The sequence below is a fragment of the Pelmatolapia mariae genome, linkage group LG13 (assembly GCF_036321145.2).
Source record: "Pelmatolapia mariae isolate MD_Pm_ZW linkage group LG13, Pm_UMD_F_2, whole genome shotgun sequence".
Taxonomy (NCBI): Eukaryota; Metazoa; Chordata; class Actinopteri; order Cichliformes; family Cichlidae; genus Pelmatolapia; species Pelmatolapia mariae.
In genome coordinates, this window is record NC_086238.1 from 19493060 (window position 1) to 19516227 (window position 23168).

Consider the following 23168-nt stretch of genomic DNA (forward strand, 5'->3'; position numbering starts at 1 on the left):
GGCTACTCGCCAGCTTCCATGCGCCGCAGTCAATCAGCTGTTCAAGCAACTGCTGACTACCTCGGCACAAGGGTAGCTCGTTTGTCATATCTAAACCCAGACGAGGCAAACAAGAAATATCTTTATTTACAGAGTCCCCAAAAGGTGAACGATAAAGGTAAATTCAAACTTCATGTTAGGCAAAGAGAAAACCAGGCTGTGTGTGCATGCTGTTTTGTCGTTTTTGTGGAGGGAGGGGGAGCATGTGGATTATACAGAGGGATTTCAAGACAAGACAGCTTGATGAAATGTATATCGGGTGCCTCGATCAGCGCGATAAACAGGCAGCTGAAGGGTCAGGTTTTGCCTTGTGTGTGTTGTAAAGAGCCGGTGAGGTGAGCCACTGTACAGCCTGCTGATTGTGCTTCTTTGATGACCTTGGAATCGGGAGATCCTGGAGGAGAAAACACGGATTAACTGGTGGGGTGGGTGAGAGTGTATCTGTAACGAATGCTGTTGCGATTAAACATGAAATTCTTACTTGTGTTGCTGTCATTATAGCACTGAAATGATCTGTTATGTCAGTCTAGAGACTACTATTGAAAGGCCTGTGTGTAGGTTGTATGTTAGCTCTCTGGAGACAGTTTCCGATCAACAGACCAGATGAGTCTGACAATGATTTGACACCAAAGTGTCATATCTCATAGTTGTGCCTTTTGCTCCAGCTGGCAGAATATATACTCAGCTGCTTAATTTCGTTTCCCTGATCAGAGTATCTTGCTGTGTTTGACATTTCTGCTTGCCCTGCCTGCTCATTGTTGAGATTACCAGGCCTGTTTGGCACTTAATGTAATTCTAAATGTAAATTTGCTGACGGGATAATAGTGCAGGTCGTGTATGTTAATTGGGCTTTTCCAAGGCGTTGTCTCCAAATGCAAAGAGGGGGTAATTTTGCATGAAAGGTAAAGCCTCTTACTTTAGACAGAGTAGACTTTCAGTTAAATTCCAGCCCTAGTTTAAAAGTTATTGACTGCAAATGCAAGGTACATATTGTACTATGTAAATGCCAACCCGTGGCTGTGTCAATGCGGACCTCGGGCAGAGTCTCTCTTTGCGCTCTATTAAATCCCTTCTAGGAGTCTAAAGCAGAAGCTATTATTTCTTTATGATCGTATTTGCTCAGTAAACTTCGTCGTCTTTATTAAATGATTGTATATGCACTTTGTTTTTTTATTCTAGGGACATTTTATTTTTTTATGACAACCGATTAAATTGGTTCAGATGCGTCACCTAATTTCTGATGCGTAAAAAAGACCGTGTGCGCCTTTTTGGGTGTTATTTAAAAATAAATTAAAAATAAAAACCTTCTGTGGTCGTGTGTGTGTGTAGGTCAAGGTAGAAGTGTCTTTAACCTTGCTGAAGGACAGCTGTATTTACTGACGTATGTAAATGAATATAGGGGAGGTCCTTGGGCAATAACACGCACACAGGCACACACACTGAATCAGTTTCACGTTGCAGCTCCGGAGTTCCTGTGTGGAAGGGAAAAACGAGACGTGGCGAAATCTGGTGAATATCTGCTGCCATACTATGCTCCGTGTATAATTTGCGGGATTTCTGAATCATTCTGGTCTTGGGAAGTGGGGCTTTTTCTCGTCCTCGTCTTCTTCTCCTTCTTCTTCTTTTCGTCTAAATGGGTGATCACGCATTCGCTTTGCAGCTGGCTGGTCCCTCTAACATCATATCCTTCTCGGAGTTGTCCCAGTTCATCAGATTCTACAGAAGCCCGGCAAGCCCGGTGCATGAGCTCCTGAGTTACAACAATAATAATAATAACTCCTCGTATCTTTTCCCCCCTGTTGCAGCTCAGCAAACCATGCAGGATGATTTACTGATGGACAAAAACAAAGCCCAGCCTCACCATCAGCAAGATCCGACACAAGCAGACCCTCCTCCCTCCACACCGACCCCGTCATCGGAGCCCGCTTCTTCTTCATCCGAGTCGGAGAGTCCGTCGACCGGGAACAACCAAGCGGCTTCAGCGCTGAGCAGCGGCAGCAAGGACAAAGCGCCGATGGAGTCGCCGATCCTACCCGGCTTGAGCTTCCACCACCAGCCGCAGGAGACCGGCGGCCCCCTTTCCTCCCCTCCGTCATCGTTTGGGAGCACTTGGTCCACTGGAACCACAAATGCCGTGGACGATAGCTTTTTCCAGGGAATACCCTCGGTGAACGGGACGATGCTTTTCCAGAACTTCCCCCACCACGTCAACCCGGTATTCGGGGGTAATTTCTCTCCGCAGATCGGTCTGGCTCCCCAGTCGCAACAGCATCAGCAACAAGCCCAGCAGCAGCCCCAGCAGAGGAGATCCCCCGTCAGCCCCAACCAAGGGCCGTTCCCACAGAGAAACGCTTATCAGACCATCATGAATAACAGCAAGGGGACCTCGTCGTCGTCTTCTCCTTCGTCGTCCGCTTGGAATAATCACCAAAACGCGGCGTGGAGCACAGCCTCGAACCCCTGGAGCGGGCTGCAGCCAGGCAGGGACCCACGCAGAGCGGTGGGTGTCGGGGTAGGGGTCGGGGTTGGAGTCGGCGTCGGAGTGCCGTCACCCCTGAACCCAATCTCCCCAATGAAAAAGCCCTATAGCAGCAATGTTATAGCACCCCCAAAATTCCCACGACCCGGTCCACTCGGCCCCAAACCCTGGATGGAGGACGGCGCATTCAGGACTGACAACAGCAACAGCATACTGCCTTTCCAGGTAAACACTTCCCCTGGCGTAAGAGAAGGCCCAGTATAGGCCCAGGCTTTATGTTTCAGTCTGTGATTGCTCTCCCTGGCACTATAAGTGCCATGTGAGGGTCTATTTATATATATATATATAAATATATGTCTATCTATATAAGCCACCAGTGCCTGAGATAGAACTACAGAAAAGTTAGATCACCCTGAGCTCAGCAGCACCACGAAGTCCTTACAGGTCTATTTATCAGCGTACGGTGAATGTTTTTGAGTTATTCAAATTAATTCCCCACATGCATCATAAACGTGGTCAAATGTCTGTGGGTTTTGTTGTTGTTGTTGGTTTTAAAAAAATTGACTCCCATATCAATTTCAACGTTTACGTTAAATGCAGACAGTTTCTAAGCAGCGACTTAATGCGGTTTACTTGAAAGTCGGGTTTTGCCGGTAGCTGTCAGCGTTATGTGTTGTATGTGCCGGGAGATTGTGTTTGTTTAGGTCGATTCACAGTCAGATACAACAGTGACCTTTAAGTATTAATCACGGATTGTTTATGCAATCGAAAAGAAACATGCCAAATCAGTGCTAGAAATATACACGATCCATTGGACTTAATAGTTATTTTTCCTGTGCCAGCTCACGCTCAGTGGGGTTTAAAGGACACACGATGCATTCAAGTGCTCCTCGTTACCCTCTAAATTCGCATATTTACGGCAGCGCTATAGACTTTCAGTGCGGCGGGGTCGTGTCCGCTTGATCACTGAATAAGTGACATGTTGTGTTTAAGTCAGTAAATAATATGTCGTAACTAATGCTGGCTACTGAAGGCTGCATTATGTTTGAGAAAATATGTATCAGTACCGTCTTCGTTATCATGTAAGCTTTCGTCATTATTGCAAACATTTTTCACAGTACTTGAAGGTAACATACAAGGATTTGATTGGCCTGTGATGGAAAAGTAGGCGGTATGAAAATGACTCACAGGTCCAACCCGGAAGATAGCAAGAGTGTTATTCAGGGTCAAAAAATCCGCACGGGCGGGGTAAACAAATGAATTAGTTCTTATGTTAAGACGGAAAACTGCCAGTAATTGTTATAAAAAAAAAAAAGTCCAAGTACAACGTACACTACTACTTGAGGCTGTAGATTAATACCACCAGCATCAGCCACAGTAACGGTAACAGATAAACGGATAAAGGTATCAGGGGCATAAACACCCACATAAAGACTGTATATCTGGCTTTAAAGTGAAATGTTCCGCACTGGCATGTTAGCAGTGTTATTTCCCGTCGCTTGGCCCGTACTTAAGATTGTATGTGTGAAAACTAGAGAGCAGGGTCTCTTTGAGCCGGCCTTCATTAACTTGTCTGTTGGAAGAAGAGACATTACCAGTCCAAATACTGCATTACCTTCTCAAATGGGTAATCACGTGTCTGCCTTGTTTGTTCTTTTCCAAATAAGCCAACTTAAAATGTGATCAAATATTGTCTGTAAGGACCCTACAGCTCCCAGGCCTCTGGTAGAGGACCCGAGCTTGAAGGACCCAAGCTCAATTTGTGTATATTTATATATTACATTGTTTTGGGTTAAGCTGCATCAATATAACTGTAACTGGACTCACTGTGCATATTTCCCAGTCATCCAATTTCTATATTACACTTCTACAACTCACATCTTTCATAAAATGTGGGATATTTGGAGATTCCCACAGACCGTACACAAGAGTTAGCTTAACAGGAGGTCTATACATCCTCAATCACGTAACCCATTTGTACTGAAGCTGTTTAAAATAAACAACAAACACCTACCTGGTTAGGTTTAACATAAGTTCATGGTTTGGGTAGGAGACAGTTTCAGTAATGTTAACCATGTATTATAAAACCTGCAAACTCGTGTATGTAAATACCAGAGCAATTAATACAGTGTGACAACTATGCCGGAGTTTGCACACTTGTATAAATTGTGTGTCTGGTAATGATCCAGATGGTGCATGCTAAGGAGTCGTGAAACATTAATTCATTACACCCTAGTTTTTAAATCTGGGCAAGGATATGAAACACGGGAAAAGACAGATAAACGCCGGAAACAACCGGTACTACAGTCCGGCCTGTGATCAAATAAATGACACGCCTAATTATGAGCAGCAAACATTTATTTGGCCTCTGTTATAGGGTTACAAACGATTTGAAATTTTACCCAAGTTGCAACTTGGCAATAAACTGAAAGACACAAAGTTGTGAGTCATGAGTATTTGCACATTATGACCGGTTATTTCAGATAAGTAACCGCAGATGCATGTGACCTGAGTGGTACATGCAGATGAACAGAGAGGACAGATGAAATGTGACTCGACACGGGGTGAAATTCCAGCCGGCTTGAAATGTATAGGCTTTTCAGGAGATAGTGATTGTGTTTGTCAGTCCGACTCTTTAGGCTTTTTTTACTCGGTTCCCTTGACTGAGAGCCTCTGCCCGAGCTCTCTTGACTTGGCTGGATTACAGCTGGAGTTATCACCAGGAGACAAGGTCAGGGGGCCACATGTCACACTGTATGGAGTGGTCTGTTTACTGAAGTGAAACTCAGGCAGACCGCAGATGAAGTACAGCAGCCTTGTGCTTTCATGTGGTGCCAGATGAATAATTAGGGTAGTGACTTATATACAGTCAGCTGATTCTAGTTTGTTTTTTGTTATATTATGTATTGTGATATCTGGTCACCATGATATCACTGTTATGATCAAGGTTTCTCTTCAGGAAACAAAACAAAAAATGTTTACAACTCACAGCTCCTGTGGCAGTGACTTTTATTGCACCAGTAATGTTTCAAGGACAGATCGCTCTCGCTGATGTAAGGGGGGGAAATCATGTGAGTTGTTCCTTTCGGAGCAGACATCTATGTACAGAGAAGGCATTCTTATGTCTGAAGGTATTTTCGTTGTTGTTTTTAAGCTATTTTAAGACATTTCTTAGTCAGACAGGCTCATTGCTCTTTCGTGTGTTTGGTTCACACTTAGCTGTTTGGCAATAACGCCATAATTGGAGAGGAGTTATCACCAGGATGCAAGGTCAGAATGCCACATGTCGACTGACTGGCCTGTTTACTGAAGTGAAACTCAGGGAAATTGCTGCATGAGCAGCAGGCAGGGTACACACCCTGTGGTAACAACGCGGACAGCTGGTGACAGGTGTGCTTGCTGTCATAGTTTAGATCTCCCTCGGTATTACTCACATGCTCCCGATGAAGCGCAGGCTGAAGGTTCAGTCACGTGTGCGCTGATAGGCGCTCGTACTCGCCTGACACTGGCTGCTGCTCGGAAGGCAGAAGAATGTGTGGAATTCACTTTAATATGTCAGTGTGAACCCTGACACACACATTCACATGATCTTCCAGAGCGATACCCTGGCCTTCTGTGATTGTAATCACTTACAGATTCAGAAGGGTGTTAGTAGACAGACGGACAGGTGGAATCTTGTATTCAAATGCATCTAAAAAGGTATAGCCGGCATGGAGTTTTCCTTTTTTTTTCCCATGGCAGCTTGAGCCAGATAAAAGGTTCATGCCGTTTGTTAACTGACAACTCCGAGGCCTCCACCCTAGGAACTTTCCTCCGGGATTAAGAACCTTTAAAGCAACTTTGTGCTTCGACCAAAAGGACTAGGGTCTAAATCTCTGGGGGAAATCAAAGTATCTTCTCAAAACTTCGTTCTTTTGAGTAATCAAACATTTTGATAGATCGGTATTTGCTTGATTTTATTTTATTCTGTCTTAAATTTAACAAATCAAATCAAAATAATTGTAGAACAAACCGCACAACAGATTAATTTATGATGGGGTATAGGTGTGCGTACACATGGCATGCAAAAACAAGTGTTCCTTTTTCCTATGCCAGACAGACTTGTGAAAGAATGGCTCATCCTAAAAGACTCATCAAATTTTGAGCAGCATGGTATAATAGGATGCCATGACTGCAACAAGTCAGTTCTTGATATTTCTTCCCTGCTTGACATTCTGTGATCGTCTATAAGTGGTGTTATTGTAAAGTGGAAGCATTTAGGAACCACAGCAGCTCAGCCACGAAGTGTCTGACCACGTAAAGTTACAGAGTGGGGTCACCGAGTGCTGCGGCGCACAGTGCATTAAAGTCGCCAACGCTCTGCTGACTCAATAACTGCAGAGCTCCAAACCACCCCTGTCATTAACATCAGCACAAAAACTGCACTGGGAGCTTCATGGTATTGGTTTCCACAGCCAAGCAGCTCCTACAGGTGTAATGTGTACACTTCGCTTTAGTTTTGTCTATTATAGTGAGTGTGTGTGTTTATGTATACTTGTATACAGTATACTTACAGTGTACTAAGTATATATACACAGTAAAGTTTTGCTGAAAAGGGGAAATATTTGAGTCATTGTTTAACTTTCCAGTAGTGTATTGCATAAACTAGAAAGCTGCTTATCATGATGGCATCATGACTCAGCAGATCCACTTGCATAAATGTGATGCTACTCTGCTGCAGACATTTAGTTCATGAATTTATTATGCCTATGTAAAATATGTTGCTCAGTGGAAAGCACGTATTGAATTTAATCATTCTTAATTCAGTATTAGGAAGGCTCATTATAATGCTGTTTAAGAGAAACAGGAGCCTGTAATTTAATCATAACGATTATGCTCTTTTGTTACCTTTGGGACTTTTCTCATCGATCGCTTGCTTGCGCTATAGAGAAGACGTTGTGAAGGTCACAATAATGCATAACTTATAAAAAATATATTAATGATAAATCTGCCAGCCCTCTACCTTATGAGCACCCTTCATTTATTACAAACAGATAGTCATGCTTGGCTTTTTTCTTATCTTGCTCTCCCCGATAAATGCTCTTATGTCTTATGTGTGGATCACAAGGAAAGATGAGCTGCAGCATAGTCAAGCTAGATGAAGTCGACCCTGCATTCCACGCTCTGGGAACTCGCATAAAGAGTTCAAGAATGAGCTCTGTCTGCGATTTATAGTGCATAATATCTCACTGTTGCGAGTTCTCCGACCTGCTACCCATCACCGCGTCCATCCGTATGTGTCAGAAAGGAGGGGTGGGAGAGGAAACTAAAAGCTCAGCGTTTTAAGTGTTTACGGTTTGTACCAAGTGGGCAGATTTTTATCTGTGTGGCGCTGTCAGGTCCAGAGTGAGGGGAATAACACTTTTGAATGCTCAGCCGAATGGGCAACAATAGCTGTGGTGTGCAAACAATGTAGGCCCAGCTCAGGCAGCGGACACAGGACACAGCTGCCAAGGCCGCGCCACTCTAGCTCCGGTTGGGCGCTTTCAGGCCTTACCTTTGGCACACATGTTGTTCTCATGAATTCATTCACACCTAACAGGAATACATGCACTTCATCAGCAGGGGGCTGTTTAACCTTGAGGTGTCTGATATAGTACTAATCCGACTGTTTGGGATGTAGTAGAATGACCTGCCTTACAAGATCTGAAAGTTTGAGAGGTTTCGTGAACAGTCAGGCAGAAATGCATACCAAAGGACACACAAACAAAAGTTCTCAGTACCTCATGACAGCTGCAGCATCTAACTTTAACTATTGAGGGAAGTTTCAAAACCAGTTTTCTCAAGTGAAGCTGAGTTCCTGTCTGATTGACTTGACAAGAAGGAACAGCTTTTATAACCTTTACATAATAATCTGTGGTTCAGTTTTAGACTGCTTTAAGTCCTTGTATGCTTGACTTATTATTTAGATTTATTGGCTTCATTAGCTTTATAAACAGAGAAATAACTTCACAGTTCTTCAGTATATGGTATCCAAAAAAGTGTCACTCTAGTATGAAAGTGAAAGGTTGAAAGTTGGATCTTATCCCAGCACCAGGTCTGAATCTGCTCACGAATGATCCTGTTTGTTGAATCAAGAGCTGAGGCAAGCGTTGACTGATTTCCTAATTGGTTATGAAAGTGAAAAAGACTAGAAGATGTGCATGTGTCACCTTGTGCAAACAAGCAATAGACAATTAAAATGAAGGAACATCTCAACAACACAATAGTGACATTTTATTTTTCTACACTGGAAACCATAGGCTGAAAACAGTAAATGTGAAATACTAAAATGCTTTCAGGATAGCCCAGCAACTGACTCATAGATCATTGCTTAGTATCACCTGTGTTTACTGGCATCTCCAGGGCCTACACATCACCTACTTAAGATCAAGTCCGGATCCCTTATTTCCATTAGTCCTATGACTCAGAAGACACGCTGCATTTGAATGGGGAAAGCAAGAATGTTCTTTCTTTTTAACACACAAAAAAGGGAGTTGCCGGCAGATGCAAGTCGTTGCTAGCGATCTGCCCTTGAGCAGGGTACCTAACCAGAAATTCAACAGCTAAACATGCCAGTTAAAGTTTGCCACGTTTTGAAGAAGGTAAAGCAGATTACGACTGGAATGCAGGGCTGTTCCCACAATGATGACGAGGCAGAAATAGAAACCTATTGTCCCTCTTCAGTGTGTATATTTTTTTTTAATAAGAATTATTTTTATTTCAAGTTTTATTCTAAATAACTATCTGCAAGATCTAAATCTTCCCTACATTTTAAAAATTGTCACCTCAAATCATAGTTTTTTGTTTTGTTCTTTTTTTCAGGTTTATAATTTTACTGTCTTATCATTTTCAAATGTGTGTTAAATAGGTAGTACAGTACAGGTTCTGCTGCCATTGTAGCATTACAGTATACTTTCCCATCTTTGTTTTGCGTGCGATCTACTGTGATGACTCTAATGCGAACGCTCTTCCTGTTTTGCTGTGTTGCAGGACCGGAATCGGCCCTTTGATGCTTTTAGCTTGCACTCTTTGGAGAATTCCTTAATGGATATGATAAGGACTGACCATGACAAAGGTAAACCACACCCTGCCGGTGGCCCACCAATGACTATCGCTGATATTATATGGAGGAATCATTTTGCAGGTTAGGAATATTCATACGTCCATGCTTGCAGTTTTTAGGTTGCTTAATTTTTTTTTAATTTTAATTTTTGCGCTTGGGCATATGTCATCTCTGGATACATCTGTTTTTCATTTGCTCTATTTGCCGATCTCTTAACCAATCCAGTATGAATCATTATGCTCTGTTTAAAATTAAAGTGAATCTGAATCATTATGAACCTTACCTGCAAAACCTCACATATGTTTTGTGTGTCTGTGTCTGTGTGTGCGCTCTAAACCAGAGGTGAACCTAGTGGTCCTTTGTACAAATGTTTTGTTGTTTTCTTTTACTTCCTCTTTTTGTCTTTTTTGCCTCCTGTATATGGTGATAACAATCAATGGATAAAGAGATAATGTCACAAGACTCGTATTTTGTTGGGTAAACGTGTTGCGCGATTGAGTGTATTTGTGGTTAATGTTTTATTTGCCTGTAATTTTGGACTTAGATGTGCCATAGATGAAATAGAGACATAGCATATCAGTTGATTTGAAACACAACACAAAGATGAATTCAGACTAACATGTATTTAAAAAAAAAATACAATTGCATTTCTCAAAAGTGTTGTCAGATTGTGAAATCAAGGTTAAAAATTCCTCTTCGTGGAATTTTTGGGCCGTGTGGTGTATGTCAGGTCTTCTGAGTCAATATTTTTGTAGCACCAGTCACGTGTCAATTGTAAAAACTCCTCTTTCCCAGATGGGGCCCTGTCAGGTTGGGTGTAGGTTTTTTATACCCTCTCTGTCCTCCTATCTTAACAATGGAAAGGTTGGTGGGAGGGGTACATAATGAGCGGAGAATGTCATTTTCCCATGCATAAAGTCTGTTTTCCTAATCTTGTGCTGAGTGAGCATTGTTGCGCGCTCATCACATCCCCGGCTTAACTTTACTGGAAAGGTGTCGTAATGTCCTGCAGGGCTTCTCTTGGGATTGTTTGTGAAAGCACAACGGACACGTAGGAGATATGAGCAAAGTAGGGCGGCTGGATCATGAAAATGGGTGTGTGTGTTCCTGATTCTCTCCTGGCTTGTTTACCCCTCACTTTGTCATGTAGACAGCACGGGGCTGTAGTAAACTGCGGTGCCAACCACAGAGCAGCTCCACCCTGCTAGGGTACCTTCTCACTGTTTGAAAAGGGCCCTGTGCCATGGCCCTGTCTGCTGAATAATCTGTTGCTGGTGCTTTGTTTTTCTGGTATTTTAACTCTAATTATCTGACCCGTGTAGTCCTAGATTGAAATCTTCCTGACAATGCTGAATTAGTATTGAAGTAACACTAATACAACCACATTATGTAAAGAAACCTTTTTGCAATATAATGCGTTGATAATTCAGGGCCATTTAGTTGTGTAAATCTTTCAGTTGTGTCATTTTCAAAAGTAATTCATTAAGAAATTCTGCGTCTGTGGTCATGTGCAGCATTTGTTGCAAGCAGAAGTGTAAGGGCCAGAGGGAACAGGGTAAGAGGCAGGATTTCCCAAATGGGTTGATGAGCAAAATTCCAGTAATTGAAGAAATGTTGCAAAAATGTAACTTTGGCTCATAAATTTTGAAAGCACCACTTGGTACTTGCTCCAAATATGGGGTCATGTTCAGGTTAGCGTGACAAGTTGACAAATTGCAGTTTTGTTTTTCCTCCATTTAAAAACCTCATGTTAGCCAATTTTCTGTTTTTGTTTTGTTTTTTGTTTGGTTTTGACTGGTTGGTTGCAAGCAAATGTATCTAGACCAGAAATATCATTTTTAGTTAACAATGAAGTTGTAACGAAATTTTCTAGATTTTGCTACAACTTTAAGGTTTTGCATATCTTTTCTGGACACCAGCCAACAAAGATGTACTCATGTCAGACATTAGCTAGTTGTTAACTTCCCGGCTCCCTTGTAAAAATCTGCATGTAATACTTTCTGTTTGGTTAGCTTGCAGAGTTTGGCTAATCTTACCAGTGTTAGCAGCAATAGCCTTGGTTTATTTCGTATCAGCACAAAATATGTTTACACAGTTGCTTGGTTATATTCCAATTTATTCTGACAAAGCTAACCTACACAATGTTTGTGCAATGTTTCATTCAGATTGGCCTATCTGTTAAGGAGGAAATGGGGAAATACATTTAACAGACTACTCTTCTGTCACTGACTATTAAGGGCAGCAACGTTTAAACATGTAGTAGACTAGTCCTGCAGATCCTTATTGGCAAGGGGGCAAAATGTGGGCTGCCTTCCATGGTTGAAACCATACTGAATATTTTAAATAGCAAACTCGTTTGTTTTTTGCTGAGTGCAGTATGTGATCAAGAATAACGTTGAGAAAATAGCCCAACTTGACATTACCAGAAATTAAAAGCAGCTTATGCCTTGATTAAGGCTACCTAGAAAATTAGCCATGTAGGTAGAAGATCCTAACCCTGACTGTTCAAATCTGATTGGTTGATCGTTTCTTTGTGGAGGAAGCAATTTTCAGTAAGCACAATGCTAGACCTAAATGTGTGAAATACAGCAAGGAACATGAATAAAAGTAGTCTGCGTTTCTGGTTGGTCCACATATATTTTTAACTTGCCCCATGTAATTATATGTAACTTTCTAAATTTGTGAAAGTTTGTGTGTGTTTGTGCACTGTAAACGGTGCAGTTGCTTTTTTTTTCTTCTTCTTTTTTTTTTTTTTTAAGTTTTATTAGTCTGAGGATTAAGATCGTCTTTCACATTTGGGTAGTGCCAGGCTAGCATGAATGGCAATAGGAACAGGAGGTTTTGTTCCAGAGGCACTGAGACCTGACCTGTCGAACCTGATCAAACTTTCTGACACTCAGAACGAGAGTATCTCTAAAAAACTAGAAAAATATCAACGATAACATTGTCATTACTTAGGAATCCACATATCTGCTCAATAAATCTTAACTGAATGTACACTTATTGTTGTTTCACAGGCCAGTTACTGCTGTAGCGACTCCAACATCTTACTTTAGGGATACTCTTCACCAGCTGAAAGCCACCAGTCAAAACAAATTAACCCAGTAGGCTCAGTTTTGCATTCCCAACTGAATGGGTACCGCCCACATCAATCCCATCAAAGACATTTCTCACATAGTTCTCATTGTGCCTGGAATAGTTGTTTTTCCTTGAGTGTTTTATGAGTCCCTGCGCCTTCTTTTCTTTCTTAAGAAGAAAAAGTACTCAGTATTGTGATGTGTGTATCAGTGAGGTGTGAGGTGACCTCATCCACACACCCTTTAAAGACAGGGGTGGGACCACCTCACTTTGTTTCTACTGAGCTCTTGTTTTGAGAAGTTTCTGCTTCAAAGACACGCTCCATTACAGTCAATGTTTTAAACTTTCTAAAAGCTCTTTACTCCTGGTTGAGGGGAGCAGGGCCACAGGGACATCTGAACAAACGAACCCTTTTTGCAGCAACACACACACACACACACACACACACACACACACACACACACACACACACACACACACACACACACACACACACAGGTCAGCTGAGCTCATGTGTGGAGGACTAGAGACTCACACAAACACACACACATGTGCTGGAAAAACACCACCACTCTGACAACAACCACTACCTCTGCTGCCAGTGGTAGCATTTGATGCACACATGCACACACACGTGCATGCACACACGAAGGAAACACACTTTCAAATTCTTGCTGACATGTAAATCAGCTCTGGCATTCCATGCAAAGCACTCTCACCTCATTTACTCTTCTGTTGAGCTGTCACTTATTCCTGTCTATGGATCAGACAGCTCAAGAGGTGTGATGGTGTGACTGCAGCCACTCCTTAAAAACACACACAGACACACACTTCTAGATGTTGTCACTAATGAGTTGAGACGCTCGAAAGTCCTTATAACCCTCGTGGAAGCCCTGTATGGATCCCACCCCACCCACAATGTCTCTCTCCTAATGCACACACACACATGCACACACATTGCCTCAGCTGGTCTGAATCACATGATCTTGCATCAGTTACAATTTGCATCAGTTTCAGTGTGTGAGAGCAGCCTTTAGAAGACTGGAAGTAGTTTATTTTCATAACGAGGTATTATTTCAGTTGTGTATTTAAAGGGTTGGTTCAGCATTTGCTAAATGGGCTTATTGGCTTTATTCACCTCTGAGACTTCAATAAGAAGATAGGCTCTGCTATCAAAACAGCTGCTGTAGTTTGCTCTAGTTTAGCATTAGGGTTACAAATTTATCACCTTATGACGGGGAAAAAACTCTGTTCAGAATCCCAAATTTGTGGTGTTTCTGTAGTTTTGAAGCGTTTTTGAACATTAAACAGGATGACAACATAAAACCGTGCTTTCTGATTTCTCAAAAACAACCCTCAAAAAAGCCCCTGACCTCTGCCCTGGTACATAAAACTGAAGAGGGCCGTCTCTGAAAGGTCAGTTTCTGAGGTTTGTTCAGTTGTTTTGATTTAATAAATGCTAGCGCACATAATTTAGATGTATCTTTAGGTGCTTGAAGTTAGACTAAACTGCGTTCAAAGGAAAGATCCCTAGGGGGGGCATGCATTACAAGCAAACACAGACAGTGACTGTGGGGTGGGTGGGGGTAAAAGTATCACATTGTAGGTTTAGCATTATTTCCACAGTGTTTAAGATAAGCTAGCTCTGGGATTATGCTACATTACAGCTACGATTTTGCCAATAACTACAAGCTCCTGGGTGAATGTGATTTCGCTGCTTAACATTAACTCTGATGCCCCTAATAGTTTGATTTTCTTCATCCTAGGAAGGCTAATGCTATCGATACCACAATTAATTAAAAAAAATTGCTTTTGCATTGTTGTAGACATTTAAAGCATCGCGTCTAAGCCCAGTTTTGCAGTTGCAATAGCTGTAAAGAGCATAGACCATAAGGTTGTTGCATGCATATCGATAAAATGTTAAGATTAGTCAGTTTTTGTGTTTATTGTGTTCTTGTTTTGTTTGAACTCTATTGAATAGCAGATACAATGTATGTTTTGCGTTCATTTCGGCACTCTTTGTTGCCATGTCCTGAACAGATCCCCCTTATTATACATGTGTAGTTTGGCTTGGAATAGAAGAGGCAGGAGATCAATCACTACCCCTGTAGTTAATCGCTTACATTAGTTATAGGGAGAGGAGGGTGATCCTGGGCTATGTTAGTAAGGTCCAGTCTGTGTCACCATTTTCACCCCTGATGAGTCTGGGCTTTGGAAACGTAAAAACTACCAGCTATAATATCAGTTAATTTTGATTTTGCAGAGAGTGGGAGGTGGGGTTACATGTTGCTATGTTTGGATGTTCTTAGACTATTTACATGATCAGCTAATTTGCACATTTCAAATGTTTTCTTGAGCATTTGTCCTAAAGAAAAAACTAGTTTAGACTGCGAGCAGTTTGCCACTGAGGCTTTATAGACACTTTTGTGTTTTAGTACTGTCTATGTTATGATGGTTGATTGATTATAAACCGGATAGTAAACAATCACTGGAACGATGTTCAGTCAACATCGCTGTGTCAACTTAAACTTCACTGAATCAACGTTGAACCCTAATGCTGGTCCTTCATTATTTTGGCACCATTTCGTTGAAATCTTGACTTAAGACTTAGTCAAGTGGAGAAAGTAATCAAGGGATACCAAACACTAGTGCTGTTTGACTTTGTGGGCTGTGTAATGGAAAACACAAAGTAGAAACATAATACAAATGAGATGACTAACAATCTAATTGTGCACTTCTTCATTTAACTGAAGAAAAGCAGGAGACCCACTCACCCTTTCTCCTACTTTTCTTGAAAGCTTCTAAAGGTTGAGCCTAAATGTTGGACTTTTGTTTCCTATATAAGGGGAAATTTTACTTTGAAGGACCCCAGGAAAGATAAAAATTTGTTCTTACTTAATATTACACTGCTATGAAACAGTCATGTATGAGAATCTTCCTTTTGGTTCGGTGAGGAGTTGAACCAAATTAACCCAAAGTTAAAGGTCTTTGCTTTGTTGGGCAACTGTTTTTCTGACAAGTTTGTTCTGACCCCTTAAACTTTTCAGCCCTTCGTAACACACCAGATGATTTCAACTTAAAAGTCACAACCCTGTACTTTAAACAGCCAGTAATGACTCTATAGAGATAAGATGATGTATTTATTGGTCGTGTTAAAGGTTAGATCACACCTTGCTTCCAATAAATTGCACTGTCAGAGTGTTATGTTTTGTTATGGTGGAAAATTCATGACTCCAGCAAGCATGACTGAGCTAATCCTGCCCAGGCAACAAAACAAGCCTGGGCTTGTTTAGTTTATTAAAATCATGGTTTGCCCAGATCTCACAAACTATGAAATGGTGTTGAAAGCTTTAATTCCTCAGACAAGTAAAGCATCACAGTTAACTGGATACTGGAAATCCTCTGTTATTGCTGGAAAGGTATATCATGGTTTTATGACTATTAATTTTATGAGACATTAATGACATTTGGGAGCAGTTTTGACTCACTGGGTTTAACCACTAGAAACACGTTCTCACCATTTTCTTTTGAACATTATGGCGTGATAGTTAAAGGAACTTTGGCCCTGTTGCAATCATCTTGTGAATTGTTAGTGTCAGCTCGAGCTGGTATGAAGGTGAACAAGTAGGTCATTCTGACAGAGACACAAAATAACTCTGACTAGGTTTTCTAAGAAAAACATCCACTCCTCTTGGTCTTTTGAGTCATCTATTAAGTCAATGCATTTTTTCCTTTTTTTCCAAAGTGTTTTACTCCCTTTTTAGTACTGGTAATTGTATATTTTTTGGCATTAGTCAGCAAGAAGTGTAGATTTGGGGCACCCTCCTGCTAAGTAAATGTCTTGGCAACTGGGGGAAAAAACATATCGCTTACACAGTTAAAAATGTGCTATAAGGTAGACGAACGAGCAAAACATTAGCAAAGCAGTTGACATGTGAGACATGTGGTGATGAGCCATGTGAACTCTAGTGAAAACTTGCAGAACAGGATTCTTGTAGTTTCAGCAATGATAGATGTTACTTTACTGTTAACCAAAATTCCTAGGTTTCTCACCGACTTTAAACACGATGGCTCTGCTTAGGCAGAGATGCCATATACTAAATTGATGCCAACTTGCTTTTTGCTGATCTATCCACTGCCCACTCTTTATCCATTTCTACCTAAGTGGTCGATGTGAGGTAATTTTCCATTTTGCGGATCAGGTCAGGCGAGGGAATTGGAGGTGCTTTTGGAGCCGTGCCTAATGTAGTGGATCTCTCCCGAGCGGCTGGGAGAGAGGGATCGAGAATAGCTCTCTGTGAGGAAATGTCACCAGAACAGCAGTGGCAGCAGCAGCAACTCAGGGGCCCCTCTGGCCCTGCCACTCTTCTCCTAGGGGAAACAGATGGCACATGCCCAGAGTTATTTTAAGGCTTCAGGAGGGTAACTGTACCCCCATGTCACCCAAAATGACTAATCTCGGCAGAAAGGCAAGAGCCCTCAGGACCTGTTGCGACATTTGCCCTCCAATCAGCAACATTTTATTGTTTCTGTATTCCCTCTCTGTGTGTGTGCGCGCCCTAGTCTCCAGTGTCTAGTGTGTATTTTTTGATCTTCTTGGCAGTATTACTAGGTTAAAGTGCATGGCCTGCTAGAAAGTAGAACTGGATCCTCTCTCAAGCACACTTTAGTCAGCGAGACATTTGGGTTTAAACCCTGTAATTTGGTCGAAGAACTAACAAATAGACCACCCACACGTTTACCAATACATGATTCTGTGCAGCTATCCCTTGGGGCTGTTGAACTTGGATGACAGCCTGACTTGACTGTGGGTAGGGAGATAGAGAACGTAGTGGATGATCAGAGAACTTTGTCAAGAGTTGGAAAAAAAAAAACCACCCCCCACTGTCAGGACACATACTAGTTGTTTTAGTGTTTACCTCTTCATGATCATTGGTTACTGACACTTAAATGTGAATGCACTGGCTTTGTTAGTCCCCAAGCTCCTAATGTCTGCTGGATTCTGACTGGGTTTGAGGAGTGTGGAAATGCACATCTGTGAAGCTACAGGGTGGCCTCCCCCTTATCCTTCCCTCCAGCCTGCCTCTCTGGTTCTCAACCAGGTCTATCTGCGTCTTCCACTCTTCTTCACGAGCCAGGAAAAGTCCCCCCTCGCTGTCCCCATTATCTGTCTTTTGTGGGCACATTTTGAAACGTTTAAGAGACTAGCTATGGTGTAAGCAAGTCAAAGTTCACTTAACCTATAGGGACATAGTTGTTCCCTTCAACCCCAGCACTTTGCAAATTGTCACTGAAGTGACTGAAATAACACTTTGCATAGGTGGACAATAAAGGACCAAAAGGGTATTTGCTTAATATTAATGTGTGAAATGAAAGTTTGTGAATATGTTGCTTTATTTTTCCCTTTTTCTTCAGTTGTTGCTAAAATATAGAGCTGATATTTTTGAGTTTCTGTGGGTGTCACTGTGAATGACATTGGCTGTAAGGCAACAATTTATTATTTAAAATGGGTAGGTTCTTTAGGTAGTGCATTTTGTCGTTTGTTTTTTGTACAAGAAGGACGATAACCAGGAAGGCTTTCATTTAGACACCTTATTTCCAAGAAAGCAAAGATAGATGGGTTCTTGTAACATGCGCACACTGTAACCATAGCAGCTTTGATGAATTCCTAGCCTTGTAGCTGGTTTTGTTTGCTCGAGCATGTGTGCATATGAGATATGTGACAACAAAAGGATGTGTGTCTCAACCTCGTTTTCCTGCATCTGTTGTCTGTGTTTGTCCTTTATGCCATTCTACCAAGTTGTGTAAATGTGTCGGCTGTTTGTGTCATGCTCATCGTGGCTGGCATTTTCCCATTGCACACAGTACAGTGGAAGATCAAAATGAATGTCTGTCGACAGGCTGACTTTTTATCAGCAAATTCCACGTTTTCCCTTCTTTGTAAAAAACTTGCTTTTTTTTTTTCTTTGGCAGGACGTATGGGCCTCAACTTTCATCATCCTGGGGCGGACCACATAATGTCATTGAACAGTAAGTCACATTTTCATTGTAGGGACTGATCATTATTGCTCAAGATAAATGTCACCACTGCTGTTTTTGTCCTCTGTGTTCAAAAATAACCAACAGTGGGAGGCACGCTGTTTGATACCTCCATGTTAAACATATGACCTCGTCACAGGGGCCACTGACTATATGCGCTGGGTACACCTGCCCACCCTCTACTAAGCCCTGGCTTCCCTGACACCATAAACCTAAGACAAACCTTTTAACACTGTAGGAAGTGCTATTTACTGACCACTCAATAGCACATCCAAAAATACCCCGAGATGTAAGGCTAGATTCAGTGTCCCAACAGATGGCAGATGACCCAACAGTGACGGGAGATGAGACAGTGAGGAAAATCAGCTCTTTATCTCATATGCAGCTACTTGGATACCACAGAATTTTCCAGCTGAGGTCTTTCCCTCTAAATGGTCTTTGTTTGTCTTTGTTTGATGGGATCTGGGATGAGATTTCCTGGATTATTAAAGATATGTTTCTTTAACACATTCTAGTATAATTTTTTTTCCATTTTTGGGTACAAACCTCAGTAAAAAAAAAAAAAAATACAGGATCTCTCTCATGACTGGTAATCAGAACAAATCCGAGAAGCCTAGGTTTCCTCTCTGGACATTTTCAGTCTGCCTACAGGGTGCAGAAATGGGCAAAGGCAGAAGGAAATTTCTCAGCTAAGCAGTTTTTGCTGTCGCATCTTGACAACACTGATGCTCCTTCCCCATTTTCTTCTTTTCATCATCTCTATCCTCGGAGAACATGCCTCGGATTGATGTTAAACTGTTGTGTCATGGGATAACGCTCAGGCGAGCACAGATCTGTCCATATCTTCCTCGTCTGTCAGAGCTGACTCCGTAGCCTGTGATCGGTGTAGACAGGGGAAGCTTTGGTTTCAACTTTGAGAGTTTCACTCTGTGTTTCTCCTTCATTTCATCCCATTAGCTTTGAGGCTTCAGGCTGTAAAAACCTGCAAGGGTTCTGTTTTCTGCAGATGGCGTTGGAACTTGAAGTGAAAAACAAAAGATGGGAAAGTGATGACTGTAGGTCCTCCTTCCAGATTTACTGGTGTTGTTCACTTGACAGCTTAGCAGAAGTGTCTCTGAGGCTTTTGAAGCAGAGTAGAGAAGGACGCATCAAACTCATCATGCCCAGAGGAAACAAAGAGTTTCCTGTCAAGCATTTGCTCTCTCTCTCTCAGATACCACACAGTTTGAAGTTTGTACGTATTCTTAACCCCTCACTCTTCTCCTTCCTCCTCTCCCTCCTTGGCTGTATTCTCTCTCAGAGAGGCATCTGACGGTTTCCCAGCACAACGTTTTTTTTTCATTTTGCCCTGGTTGCTAGGTGACTTTGTTTCTGCCAAGGCCAGACGGTGAGAGGGCAAAGCTGTAGAGACACTGCCCAGGTTTTTTGGATTGGTGAGCCAGATCTTTTTTTAATGAAAACATAGCGAGGGAGAAGAGGCTCAGAGACAATATATACTCCCTGAGAGGAGCCAGAGGGGCAAGTCGCATAATGGGGCTCTCACAATGCAAAGGCCCATATTGGTTTTTGAGGTCTGCTTTGTGACTGATGAGTTTAGAGGGGCAGGAGGGTGTCCTGCTGTTTGTTGGCATTTGCACCACATTTTGCCTACTTTGTGCTTTGTGGTTTCAGTTTGGCTCACAGCGAGATTGAAAACTAAATTGTTTGTGGGAACGTTTCAGAGATTAAGTCCTGAAACGATATTTTTTTTTCTTGCATTTAAAACTTATGAAGCATATGAAGCATGAAAGTTAATTTTTGGCCTCAGATACAGTATTATATAAAGTCAGTGGCTCTCCTCCCTTAGATCTACTCGGTAGCTTTTTTGTCACTGTGTCTCAGCATCCTTATCCTTATGGCCAGTATGTAAACTACACACTTGTATGGTGAATGAAAATCAAACACAGCGGGTTGTAGACTTAGAAGCAACACTGTTCAGTGGCATTTGTACCAATGCCAATTTTTTTTTTAAGTTTTCAAATGTCTGACAACATATAATAGAAAATGCTACAAATGTCTACTAACTCAACCACAGAACACACATAAAGACAACGGCTGTTTCATTAAAAAATTAGTTCCACATTTAATAGGTTTGGTTGATGGAGACATCATCACATGACCTCTGATCAGTAAAGAATTTGAAAATGGTTAGAAATAGGACAGAAGATGCCAATTTTGTTACCGTCTTGGTGTTTTGGAACTCCATGTGACAAACGACGGGTGGATTTGGCTGTGAAATCAAAGACTGAAAACACTCACAGGCTGACCATTTGTGATTGAAATTAGTGAGTGAACATATCCTGAATACCCCTCCCTTCTGACTCTAATAAAGAATTTATTCTTAATTCAGTTTGTTAAAGGCTAAACGTGAGCAAATTCTGTTAATATCCTCCATTATCTATATTTTTACAGCTTATCATTTCACGGCAGTAAAATGAGCACTAAAATGTAAAAAAACAATAACTGAGGTCAGTTTAAAAGCTGGTGCACGTGTCTGGCTGGGGGACACAAGTGATCACAGTGCTGTACTTTGGCCTCTGTATATTTGGATCAATTGAGCTGTGACATCACAGCCTGCTTTCCACTGCTCCCCTCTGCATGTCATCCTTTTCAGAGCCCCAAGGCTGCCGACCTCGTCCGTACACTCTTCTTATCCTGTGGGAAGTTTCCACTTGGACCTGGCCTGCAAGCCCAGACCTAAGAACACCTTTTAATATTTTACCAAGGCCATGATAATGACTAACCTGCTTTACCTGCTGTTCTGCATGCACTCCACTTTATGGCCTCATTTGTGAATATTCACAGAAGATTAGGAGGAACTCACGCCATTGCGGGTTTATTAAGCCAAGATTACAATCGCCAGCTCTGGGGCGTTGCATTATGCTGTCGGGTATCTCGGTCATTTCCGTAGCCAAACCTCACCTATCGCCCTCCCTGCCTGCCGTGCAGTATCTGTCTGTTGCAAAGGCAGGTGCAGCAGGTTTACTGAAGGCTGGTGCCAGGCTGTAATAATCACTCCCGTCCCATTGCTGAAGCTTAGGTGTGGCCATCTGTGGTTTCACTGTTGCCTTAGAGATGTTCCTAGTTTTTTTTTCCTTCTTCTTTTACAATACCCATGTCTCTATATCTCTTTCCTATCCTTGTTCCTGCCCCAACCCTCTGTCTCTCCTTGTGTTTCTCCCCTTCCCCCACTGTGCTGACAAGCAGCCCGGAGCTATGGCCGAAGAAGAGGTAACGTGTGGCATTTTCTCTGGGGGTTCTGCTTGCCATGTCGGCCGTGTTCTTTCTCCGAGGCTGAGGGGGGTCTTAGTGTGGTGTCACTATCTGCTTTTCACCTGTGCTGTGATGGAATGAAATCATATTAATTTCAACACAGTGTTTTCCATGTTGTGCATTTAATTAGGAAGGGGTGCAGGGGTCCATCAAATCTCTCTGTATGACTCTTATTCTGCTTGATGGTGAGAGGAAAAAAAATCTATCTGACAATTTTCTTTTCTCTCTCTATTCTGAGTCAGATTTCCATCTTTAATATTTACGATATGATCTGTAGTGAAATTATTGGTGTTGTATGCAAATGCATTCAAATCTTAAAAGAAAAGTATCAGCAGTTTTTGCTTTGTTTGATTTGAATAATACCAATCTTCCAGCATGTTTGGCTGAAGTGCTTCCAAAATCGATTTTAAGGGTTTCCTTACAGAGTACGCTGACTCAGAAGTAATCCAATCATCGTGATGGCAAAGATGGGTGCTTTCAGCGGGGTTCATTTCTGATTTGATGTGCATTTTAACCAATTCTGTCTTTCTTCTGGAGTAAAAAGGAAAGCTACTGTGTGACATTTGTAAGGTCACTGCAGCACAGGGCTTGGGGATTATAGGTTATAGCATTAGCATGGTGAAGCCAGTGACATGCAGTGAACCATGCCTGAATAAAATTGCTTTGTAATTGTTCCCTAAGTACAGACATGGACGCAAATAAAGGTCTGATAATGCGCTGCGAATGGTTCTCCTGAATGCCACAATTTAAAAAAATACACTAAAGTAATGCACCAGTTCCAGCTCCACCTATTCTCATTGTCAGCCGTGCAGTGTGGTGTCTGAACGCTAGCAAACCTGATTGTAATAATGACTAGCATAACATTGTGACAACATGATTTGGAAACTGTTTCCAAAAGTATGTGGACACACAGACATTACAACCATATGGTGATGTTGAAGACCATTAGCATGGTTGTCCATATGTCTGCCTAAATTCTCCAAAAAGCTACGATTAACCTTTTAGGTAACACTACAGCAGAATCTGAGAATTTTGCAGAGTTTCTGATAGTTCAGATGTAAATCTGCATGTTTATATAACGTCTTTATCACATGAGAGTCAGAGTGGACGTAATAAGAGATGGAAGAAAACTGCCCG

General features: G+C 41.8%; 1 protein-coding gene across 8 annotated transcripts in view; it reads left to right on the plus strand.

The window, feature by feature from the left end:
* Positions 1–41: 41 nt before the first annotated feature.
* Positions 42–23168, plus strand: part of cpeb3 (cytoplasmic polyadenylation element binding protein 3) — a 42143-nt gene continuing 19016 nt past the window's right edge. Inside the window, exons 1-5 of one of the 8 annotated variants that reach the window (XM_063491905.1) lie at positions 42–157; positions 1845–2743; positions 9530–9683; positions 18654–18710; positions 21966–21989. In XM_063491905.1, coding sequence (XP_063347975.1) covers positions 1856–2743; positions 9530–9683; positions 18654–18710; positions 21966–21989 — 1123 coding nt within the window. In that variant the 5' untranslated portion in view covers positions 42–157; positions 1845–1855. The other 7 variants (XM_063491903.1, XM_063491904.1, XM_063491906.2 and 4 more) reach the window with 7 other exon arrangements.